The 11,706-nt window shown below is 39.3% G+C and overlaps 1 protein-coding gene across 1 annotated transcript in view; it reads right to left on the bottom strand.

Moving 5' to 3' along the window:
* The window catches only part of LOC106875050 (pescadillo homolog), a 20,014-nt gene that overhangs the window by 6,025 nt on the left and 2,283 nt on the right, over window positions 1–11,706 (bottom strand). Inside the window, exons 3-12 of the mRNA XM_052976815.1 lie at window positions 11,027–11,180; window positions 10,056–10,165; window positions 8,217–8,344; window positions 7,557–7,600; window positions 7,178–7,267; window positions 5,813–5,929; window positions 4,276–4,344; window positions 2,807–2,887; window positions 1,479–1,612; window positions 853–978 (exon numbers count right to left, since the gene is read on the bottom strand). Of these exons, the coding sequence (XP_052832775.1) occupies window positions 853–978; window positions 1,479–1,612; window positions 2,807–2,887; window positions 4,276–4,344; window positions 5,813–5,929; window positions 7,178–7,267; window positions 7,557–7,600; window positions 8,217–8,344; window positions 10,056–10,165; window positions 11,027–11,180 (1,053 nt within the window). The remainder of the gene's footprint in view (window positions 1–852; window positions 979–1,478; window positions 1,613–2,806; window positions 2,888–4,275; window positions 4,345–5,812; window positions 5,930–7,177; window positions 7,268–7,556; window positions 7,601–8,216; window positions 8,345–10,055; window positions 10,166–11,026; window positions 11,181–11,706) is intronic.

Consider the following 11,706-nt stretch of genomic DNA (forward strand, 5'->3'; position numbering starts at 1 on the left):
CAAATACTAAATATATATTTTTTTATATTTATTCTTTATTTGGACTGTAACGAGTGGACTTGGATGTTTGACACCTCTTTGAAGGATTTTGGTCCTCACCTCTGATATATATATATATATATACAAGATATATATATCATTCGCCATGATAGATCGCTAACCACTACACAGATTTTTTTTCTCTCCTTGTTTCTTTCTGTGGAAGAACGTAGGCTCGAAACGTTAAAGACTTTTTCAATTCCTGAGCGTTATACTAATACAACTGTTTTATTTATACTCTCGGAGTGGTTGGCATTAGGAAGGGCATCCAGCCGTAGAAACTCTGCCAAATCATACTGGAGCCTGGTGTAGCCATCTGGCTCACCAGTCCTCAGTCAAATCGTCCAACCCATGCTAGCATGGAAAGCGGACGTTTAAAACGATGATGATGATGATGTATGTATATTGTGCTGGTGTCACGTAAAAGTGGTTATGTAGAGCCATGTTAAAAGCACACTCTGTAAAGTGGTTGGCATTAGGAAGAACATCTAGCTGTTGAAAACAGGCCACATCAAACCGGAACCTAGCGCAGCTCTCTGGCTTGCCAGCCCCAGTCCAATTCCAACCATCCAACCCAGGCCAGCATGGAAAATCAATGTTGAAGGATGATTGATGATGATGATGATAATAATGACGACAATAATGTATGGACATGCATGTCTGTGAGTACCATTAACCAAGCCATGGCGAGATGATTGTAAACGAGCATTAGCCACCATACAAGCAATATTTTTAAAATGACATAGTAGGATAGGTGTGAGAAGCTGAATCTGGCCAGTTTCAATGCCAAAGGATTAATGTTAATAAACGTACCGTGATAAATATTTCTTGTCTTGATTTGGTCGATCGACAATCTGATGACTAATGGTTTCGTCATCTTCCTGATACGAGTGTCCAAGGCTTCCTGTGTTTGACCAAGACACTTCACCATCAAAAGAACTGCAGGAACAAAAAAAACAAAACAAAAAACAAAATGTATTTTAATTGATTAACACTTTTATCTTTCAACTTTTACTTGTTTCAGTCATTAGACTGTGGCCATGTTGGGGTACTGCCTTGAAGAATTTTTAGCTGAATGAATCAACCCTGGTACTTATTCAGCTCAAAACAATATCTGTGTATCGCGATTTCCGGGGGCTAGATTCCGTTGTTCGAAAATATAAGGACACAGATCGTGTTGTATAACCAGCTGGAGACGATGTCTCCTGGGGATAAATTACAGCAACATTCGTCCTAAATCAGGATTGCCATGTTATGTTGGCAAACAATCTTTACTCCAAAGTACTGTTGCTGAATATCTTTCATTGTGAGATATACAAACAGTAATTTTCCACACCAACATTGGTTAACTTACGTGGGTTAACTAGATTTTTAAACTTATATGAATCAACAACATTTTAAACTTATTTATTTAAAAATGATTAAAACTTAAAACTTACCGAATAATAAATACCATATATTCTCTTGGAATTTCTCGGTTGAGAAAGAATTTGAGTCCTTTAAACAGATTTTGAAATCGAAGGAGATTCTTGTATTCCATTTTGGCCATTTCTACTTCGTCTGGATTCTCAGGCTGAAGTTAAATAGAATCAATAAATTGGAATGACAAAATGGGATGAATGGGTCTTAAGAACGGTAACTTGTAGAGCGAGTTGGCACTGTCTTGGATTTGCTGCTTAAAACAACCACTCCAGATTTAAATAGACACACACAGTTTGTTAAATGGATATTCATCAGATGTGGCTGAGTGGTTAAGAAGCTTGCTTCACAACTACATGGTTCTGGGTTCAGTCCCACTGCATGGCACCAAAGCCTTGTGAGTTAATTTGAGAGATAAAAACTGAAAAAAAGTTCATCATGTGTGTGTGTGTGTGTGTGAGAGTGTGGACTGTGTGTTTTCACATTTGTGTTTGTCCCCCGCTACTGATCAAGAAACCAATAGAGTAGGTATCAATACTTGAATTGGGAAAAAAAAAAAAACCATCAGTACGGGGGTCGATTCATTTGGCTAAAATTTACCAAGGCTGTGCCCCAGCATGGCCACGGTCTAATGACTAAAAACAAGCAAAAGAATATATATATGTATGTGTGTGTGTCATCATCGTCATTTAATGTCTCTTTTCCATGCTGGCATGGGTTGGACGATTTGACAAGAACTGGCAAGGCCAGGGGGCCACACAGATTCCAAAGTCTGTTTCCACAGCTGGATGCCCTTCCTAATGCCAACCACTTTACAGTGTTCTGGATGGGATGTACCAGCAGTAGTGAGGGCACCAAGTACTCACAAGACCACCCACCCACCTTAATTGATTGGGGTATAGTACCAAGGGATAAGAAAGTATGATAGGACAGGGGCAGGTAACTAGTTGAAGAGGTGAGTATATAGATGAGAGAGAGAGATCAAGGGACAACGTGTGTATACATGTGTATTCTAATGTTAAATACTAAACAACACCATCATCATCATCATCATTTAACGTCCACTTTCCATGCTAGCATGGGTTGGACGGTTTGACCGAGGACTGGCAAGCCAGTGGGCTGCACTCGGCTCCAGTCTGATCCGGCAAGGTTGCTACAGCTGGATGCTCTTCCTAACACCAACCACTCCGAGAGTTTAGTGGGTGCTTTTTATGTGCCGCCAGCACAGGAGCCAGTCAGGGTACACTGGCATCGACCACGTTCAGATGGTGCTTTTTACGTGCCACTGGCGCAGGTGCCAGTCAGAGGGCACTGGCATGACAGTGGACAGTAATTAAAAGTCACTTACATTGACAACTGGAAACTCGTCAATTTCTTCATCAACATTGTCACCATGTTTCTTCAGCTGTTGAGTCATAGCCGCCAGTTGCTGGAAAGAAATGGCAAAAGAGAAAGATAAAAAAAAATAAAATCTTATGGGTGGATAGGAAATTCGTTTTGGAATCCACCTTATCCCAAGTTCAATCCCACTGCATGTGTGTGTGTGTGCTTAATCCTTTCATTACCATATTTCTGTTGAAATAAGGTGCTTTTGTTTCAATTAATTTTGTGGTAAACAGCAGCTCCCCAACTACATGGCTCCAGGTTCAGTCCCACAGTGTGGCACCTTGGGCAAGTGTCTTCTACTATAGCCTTGCGAGTGGATTTGGTAGATGGAAACTGAAAGAAGACTGCCATATATATATAGACGACAGGCTTCTTGTATATGTATATGTTTCTGGGTCTGTGTTTGTCCCCCTACCATCGCTTGACAACCGATGTTGGTATGTTTACATCCCTGTAACTTAGCGGTTCGGCAAAGGAGACTGATAGAATGTGCTGGGCTTATAAAGAATAAGTCGTGGGGTCAATTTGTTCGACTAAAGGTGGTGCTCCAGCATGGCCACAGTCAAATGACAAACGAGTAAAAGAATTAAGTTGATGTATGGTACATAAATAAACATGAAATTTGGGGGGAAGATTCTTAATTTAGATCACTATAAACCAGGAAGTTTTATTTGTTTATATCACAGAACCAAGGACAGGTTCAGACAGATTGGTATCAAAAGAGTTAAGAGTAGATGCAGGAGTGGCTGTGTGGTAAGTAGCTTGCTTACCAACCACATGGTTCTGGGTTCAGTCCCACTGCGTGGCACCTTGGGCAAGTGTCTTCTACTATAGCCTCGGGCTGACCTAAGCCTTGTGAGTGGATTTGGTAGACGGAAAACTGAAAGAAGCCCATCATATATATATATATATATGTGTGTGTGTATATGTTTGTGTGTCTGTGTTTGTCCCCCCAACATCGCTTGACAACCGAAGTTGGTATGTTTACATCCCTGTAACTTAGCAGTTCGGCAAAAAGAGACCTATAGAATAAGTACTAGGCTTCCAAAGAATAAGTCCTGGGGGTCGATTTGCTCGACTAAAAGGCGGTGCTCCAGCATGGCCACAGTCAAATGACTGAAACAAGTAAAAGAGTAAAAAGAAAGTAAACAGTGTATTTGGGTGAGTGTGCATGCGCATCTGTGTGTGTGTGGGTTTATGATAAGAGTGGGCTAAAGAAATACAGCCATCTCTGTTGTGCACATTTATCTCCTGTTATTTGGCAGTTTCACAAACTGAAACCAATGAAACAGGGACTGCAGGGTCAGCATTATCGACATAAAACTCTTGGCCGTTGATGGCACTCTGCCATGGTTGTAGTCCATTGAGACCAGATCAAAAAAAAGAAACAAATGTGGAGGCAGGTTGGGTGTGAGGGCAATTGTAACTTACTTCTTCATAAATGTCGCTTTCTTCACTGTCATCAATGACAGGTTGTTTTGTGGTGTTTCCAATGTTCAACTGTATATATAAAGAAAGAGAGAGTGTATATACATTTGTGTCCATCAAAGTTAGATTATGTGGCTTTACTTACAATTTAGATTAACCTTTTAGCATTCAAATCATTTTTTACAATATTTCTATTGAAATTGTGGCACTTTGTTAGATTCAATGACGAGGGTTCCAGTTGATCCAATCAACGGGCAAGTGGCTGAGTACACCACAGACACGTTGTACCCTTAGGGGAAATTCAGTGTGACAAGGCTGGCTCCTTTGAAATACAGGTACAAAAGAAACAGGAAGAAAGAGTGAGAGAAAGTTGTGGTGAAAGAGTACAGTAGGGTTCGCCACCACCCTCCCCTGCAGGAGCCTCACGGAGCTTTAGGTGTTTTCGCTCAATAAACACTCACAACGCCCAGCCGAAATGTTGTGTTAACAACAAACAAGATGAGGACAAATATCCATCAAATGTAAATAATGTACATAATTCCTCATCTCTTAAATTATTAAACCAGTGTTTGGCACAAATTAACATGGAATTTTGATGGAAGGTTTTTAATTTAGATCACATTAAACAGGAAGTTTGTATCAAACAACCATGGGCAGTATTCTACCTGTTTTATGTTCAAACTGACCAGATCCTTCTTCTCACACCTGTCCTACAATACCATTGTAAAAATAACAATCACAACATTGAAATCTCCAAGCCATGAGATAATGCCCGATTAATTCAAAACAATGTGAATAAAGAAAGCATTACATTTGATAAAATAATCTGAGTGCTAAAACATTAAACCAACCATGTCTAGTCCAAATATTATGTTTTATGTTCATACCGGCCAGATCTGGTCACTCACACCTACCCTATAATGTCATTCGAAAATTATACAATCGCATCATGGGAATCTTGAAGCTATGAGTTAATGCTTGGTTAATTCGAAACAATGGGAATCAGTAAGCATTACATTTGACAGAGTAACCTGAATGCTAAAGGGTTGAATAACAAATAAGAAAGAAATGAAAGCCATGTTAAATCAGTGATTTTCAAACAGGGCCCATGCTAGCAAATTAATAAAATTAGGGAACCACAGTAGTATATTGAGGGTCCATGGAAAATTCTGCCTTACATACATTTATTACAAGAAACGACAAAATTTATTTCTCTGTTTTACAAAGTTCGTCCCACACAAGTGAATGTGTGACAAATAAAATAGGAATTTTGAAAGTGCCTATAAAACTAGTTTTCAAACATCGAATGGCTACGGTGGGGTCCACCAGAATAAAATAGGAATCAGAGGGGTTGATAGATTAAGAAAGAAAAAAAAAAGAAAAAAAGTGGAGAATCAAACCATGGGGTTAAAATCAAATATTCTGGCCTTACCTGTGGAGAATAAAATAGGAATCAGAGGGGTCGATAGATTAAGAAAAAAAAAAAGAAAAAAAAGTTGAGAATCAAACCATGGGGTTAAATCAAATATTCTGGCCTTACCTGAGGAGGATAATACAAGTTGATAGAATTGTAGAAACGATAATTTGTGAATCCCATCAGAGTTGTGTAAAACTCAACGAACGTTTCCATGATTTTATAATCAACATCTGTCGCATACTGTGCAATGAATGAAAAACAACACTTAATTAACACAAGACACAGTAATTAACAAAAATTTGGTGGTTATAACAGAATAAGTTTATAAAGCAAGACTGTCTTGGGGCTAGTATCTTTTATGTTCTACTTGTTTCAGTCATCAGAATGCGGCCACGCTGGGGCAATGCTCTGAAGGGGTTTTAGTCAGACAAATCAACTCCAGTAGGTTTTGCTTTTTAAAGCCTAGTACTTATTTTATCGGTCTCTTTTTGCAGAAGAACCACTAAGTTATGGGGATGTAAACAAACCAACACTGGTTGCCGAGTGGTGGTGGTGGTGGAGTACAAACACAAAGGCACACACACATGGAGATATACATACATACATACATACACATATATATATATATAAATATGATGGGCTTCTTTCAGTTTCCATCTACCGAAACTGTTCACGAGGTTTTCATTGGTCCAAGGTTATAACAGAAAACACTTGCCCAGCGTGTCACACAGTGGAACTGAACCCAGAACCATATGGTTGGGAAGCAAGCTTCTTATCACACAGCCATACCTGTGCCTTTATTTATTTATTTTTTTGCATTAGCCCAAGATGATTTGAAAAAGCTCTTGCCAGTGAAGATCCCTCATTTACAGGTGTGTGTATGTGTATCCCTACTACTGTCCCTTGTCACTTCATCCTTCCTGATCCACCCCTATTTCCTTCTGATCACTTCTCCTTTCCAAACTGATATTTGTTGCATCCAATTCAATCCCCATCTCTAATCATCCATCACACCATTTTCACTCTAGCACACCTACTTATCCACCCTAATCATGTTCTTCTGTCCCCTCTCTCTCTCTCATTTTCACTTTGTACCCTGACCTCACTTCTCTCTCTCTTTCCAGATGGGCAGGTCACGTATTCACCTCTTCAGCAAGGCACCATACCTTCACACCCCACAGTACTACTATTCCAGCCAGTTGAGGGAATCTTGCCACGTGCGTACTTGGTGATTTCACCAGTGCTAGCGCCATGAAAGAAGCACCCAATACACTCTGTGAAGAGGTTGGCATTAGGAAGGGTATCCAGCTGTAGAAACCAGGAAAGGTGACCCTGAAGTGGTTAAATATGACCAGTTTAATAGGAGCAGGTTCAAGTGGGGTTTTAGCACGAGACCAAGGGCTGTGTTACAGAGATTGTAATAAGATCAGGGATAATCCTGTAATGTAACCCTTGTGTGGGTCCTTATTAAACCGGAGAAATACTTACATTGTGGGCAACAGCATGAGGGATCACCCAGTTGACTTTAGTTCCTTGAATGTCAGCCTGGAAGTAAATACCTTTGATGGAGATGAACACCTGAAAAATAAAACATCAAACACAGATTACCAACAGAATTATAAACATGTGAAGGTGTATGGCTTAATGGGGACAGAGAAACTAGGGTTTGCAAGAGTGTGAAGAGGGTAAGAGATAGGGGAAGTGTGAGGGGAAAGCCGACACCACCCAAAGGATTGTGTAGGGCTGAAGGGTTGATGCAAGGCTGGGGATTGCCAAAGGTGTCAGAAATAGGGAGCAAGAGGGATGGTTACCAAACCAAATAGTTATAGTAATTTTATCCAAAGAATGAAATTAACTGTGTACTGACCTTTCTCAAGGATTTCGAAGCTATTATGTAATGCATGAACTCCACTGCAATGGAAAAAAAAAAAAAGAAATTAAGGAAGAAAGAAAAAAAAAACTTTATTAGTTTTAATATTGAACCTATTTAGGTAGACATTTAAACCAGCCATACCCAGCCCAAGTATTTCTACCTGTTTTATATTTGTATCAGCCAAATCTAACTTCTCACACCTACCTTACCATGTCGTTCTAAAAATAAACAATCACATCATTGAAGTCTCGTAGCTACAAGACAATGCATGATTAACTGAAAACAATTGTGAATAAATAATTCCATTTGACAGAGTAATCTGAATGCTAAAGGGTCGATCTCATCCAAATGCACTGATATTATAAAAAAAATGAAGGCAGGGAGCTGGCAGAACCATTAGCACATCAAGCAAAATGCTTAGCGGTATTTTGTCTGTCTATATGTTCTGAGTTCAAATTCTGCCAAGTTCAACTTTGCCTTTCATCCTTTTGGGGTCGATGTAATCAACTAGCCACCCCCATCCTCCCCCAAATTTCAGGCCTTGTGCCTATCGTAGAAAGGATTATTTGTAAATCAATACTTGTATAATGTTGTGATACGATAAAAGCCGCAGCCCCACCCCCACCCACCAAAATCCACTTTGTCTTTCCTTACCTGTAAGTCGGCGACAGAGCCTGATACGATGAACATTGACTCGCTGCATTTTTGGAAACGTTGCAAAGAGAAACAATAACGACAGGCAGTCGTCCAAATCACAAAGGGCATCAGCAAATGTCGGGTAACTGGGGAAAAAAGGAAACACACTGATTAGTCATCACACATACACACACGTAGTGTATTCTCAGGTGTGCAAATTACCAGAGAATATAGTGTAAACATTCTAACATCGTCACTATCTTCCCAAATCCTGCTGCATTCCACATGGAATTCTTGGTTTTCCAAAGTTGTCTTTTTGTGTAAGTTGACTTATCTATCTTTGGCTGTAAACTTTGGCCTGAAAAATTCACCTTGTATACCAGAAAATATGGTACAATTTCTTCCACAAACACATTCTCTCAAACCCTAACACACTGTATTTTCCAACATACAAGTCAACATAGTATATAGTGTAACCATTCAAACATCGTCCTTATCTTCCCAAATCCTGCTGCATTTCACATGGAATTCATGGTTTTCCAAAGTCGTCTTCATGTATAAGTAAATTTTGGTCTGAAAAGTTCAACTTGTAATGCCAGAAAATATGGTACAAATTCTTTCACACACACATTCCCTCAAACCCTAGCATACTGTATTTTCCAACATATGAGTCAATGTAGTAAATAGCATAAACTTATAAACATTCAAATAGCATCACTATTTCTCAAATCCTGCTATTTCCCATAGAATTCTTGGTCCACCAAAGTCGTTTTTGTGTATAAGATGACTTATCTTTTTTTGGCTGAAAAATTTGACTTGTGATGCCAGAAAATATGGTCATTATCTTCCCAAATCCTGCTTCATTTCACATTGAATTATTGTTCCCTTAACTCTTTAGCATTTAAACTGGTTGTATGTGGCCCAAATATTCTACCTATTTTATGTTCAAACTGGCCTCTCACACCTACCCAGCAAGATTATCCCTAAAAATAGACAATCACATCATCAAAACCTCATAGCTGTGAGATAATGCATGATTAATTCAAAACAGATGTGAATAAATAAGCACCACATTTGACAGAGCAATCTGAATGCTTAAAGGGTTAAAGTCGTCTTGGTGTGTTCGCTGACCTAACTTACTGGCTCTAAAGGTTGGTCTGAAAAATTCAACTTATATACTGGAAAATACAGTATGTTTTCGTAGTTGGTGGAGTTTTGTCCAGAGTGATCTCTAAATGAACAGACTTATCATCAAAAGCCCAAGGTTACAGAAGAAAACATTTGCCCAGGTGCCACACAATGGGACTGAACTCGAGACCACATAGTTGCGAAACAAGCTTCTTAACCATTATATTAAGAAATCAGTCTAGCAGGATAACCCCTCAATTGCCACTAAGAAGCACGATTAACCCTTTTGCTACCATATTTCTGCTGGAATACACTGCCTTTGGTTCAATTAATTTTTAGAATAACGAAGAATTTATCAAAATAATTTCATCATTATTAAGCATGAAATATTGATGGTTGGTTTTAATTTCGCTCAATTTAAAACAGGAAATTTATATCATGGGACCAAGGACAAGCTCATGCATGTTGGTATCAAAAAGGTTAACCCTTTAAGCATTTAAACTGACCATATCTGGCCCGAACATTCTAACTATTTTATGTTGAAACTAGCCAGATCCAGTTTCTCACACCTACCCTATAATGCCATTTTAAGAATAAACAATTACATTTTCAAAATCATGAAGCTTCAAGACACGTGATTAATTTTTAAAAATCTGGATCAATAAGCATTACATTTAATAGATTAATCTGAATGCCAAAGGATTAAATATAGTGATTCTAAGACCTTACCGTTCTCTCACTACATGATCCAATTTGTAAGTTGGTCTGCAATATCTCATCCTCTTGGTGGCGCCTTTCACTCGTTTTTCTTTAACCCTCTTCAACCGCCGCATATAATGCTGTATAAGACAAGAATTAGAAGAAAAGTAGCAAGGACATTTAACCCTTTTGATACTAACCTGGCCGTAGCCGGCTGAAAAAATTTTTGATTCATAAGACCAACCCAGCCGTAAGTACACATTGTTATTTAAATGTGAATTTAAGCATAAATCTCGTTAGTACATTTGTGAAAATAGGTGATTTTACTTTTTAATTAGTTGAGTTATAGTATCCGACATTACTTGACGTGATTTCTGAACTCAGTGAATTTTGGGAGATTTTTTCCACATTTTTTCGGCGTCGATTTTTTTTCAACTTCGAAAATGGATAGGAGTTTCATGCTATCAAGCAGTGATTCCGAATTTAAAGGTTTTTCAACAGAAAATACAGAGATATCGAGAAAAAGAATGAATGAGGTACAAAAGCACGTGGTGTACGAGAATGAATAGGATATTTCTGTATCCGAAACCGAAAGCAGCAATAGCGACAGCAAAGACGGAATGAAGTAAAAACTTTAAAAATGTTTTTATTAGCAATTTTTCTGAGGAGATGGGATCTATCCATAGTCTTTCTTAGGAAGTGAAACCGTTAGACTTTTATTTTTCTCAGTATGCTTGTTTGAAGATGATGATGATGATGATGATGATGATAACAGGCTTCTTTTACGTTCTGTCTACTAAGTCTATGCACGGAGCTTTGGTTGGTCTAGGGATGTGGTAGAAAACACTAGCTGAACCCAGAACCATTTAGCAGGGAAGCAAACTTTTTACCGTACAGCCATATACACACACACACACTCACAGCTGCTCATATGCATTCACATACTCTCTTTCTCTCTCACACACACTCCCTTGCTTTCTCTTCCCCACATTGGCACCTACCTTGAATTCTCTAAACTTCTTGATGATGGGTTCGTGTGAGAGAAATGCAATGTCTTTGACATGGTAGTAAGTGTGGATGGCTCGGCTGCCATGACCAACAGCCTTCTTCTTCTTTGGTTCTTGTGGATACACACCTTTCAGGATGCATAGACGCCTGTCAAAGAGAGAGAGAAAATAAAGTTAAAACACAGACACAACAAAAAAGAATTCAAATGTGTGTGTGTGTGTGTTTGTATGCATGTATGTCATCATCATCATCGTTTAACGACTGCTTTCCATGCTAGCATGGGTTGGACGATTTGACTGGAGTCTGGCGAACCAGATGGCTACACCAGACTCCAATCTGATCTGGCAGAGTTTCTACAGCTGGATGCCTTTCCTAACGCCAACCACTCTGAGAGTGTAGTGGGTGCTTTTTACGTGCCACCAGCATGAGGGCCAGTCCGGCGGTACTGGCAACGGCCACGCTCAAATGGTGTTTTTCTACATGCCACCTGCACAGGAGTCAGTCCAATGTTTCGTTCACATGCCACCGGCACAAGTGCCAGTAAGGCGAAGCTGGAAACGATCGCATTCCAATGGTGCTTTTTACATGCCACCGGCACGGAAGCGAGACCATATATATATATATATAGGCGCAGGAGTGGCTGTGTGGTAAGACTGCCCTGACTGAGCCAATC

The sequence above is a fragment of the Octopus bimaculoides genome, chromosome 25, assembly GCF_001194135.2.
Source record: "Octopus bimaculoides isolate UCB-OBI-ISO-001 chromosome 25, ASM119413v2, whole genome shotgun sequence".
Lineage (NCBI taxonomy): Eukaryota > Metazoa > Mollusca > Cephalopoda > Octopoda > Octopodidae > Octopus > Octopus bimaculoides.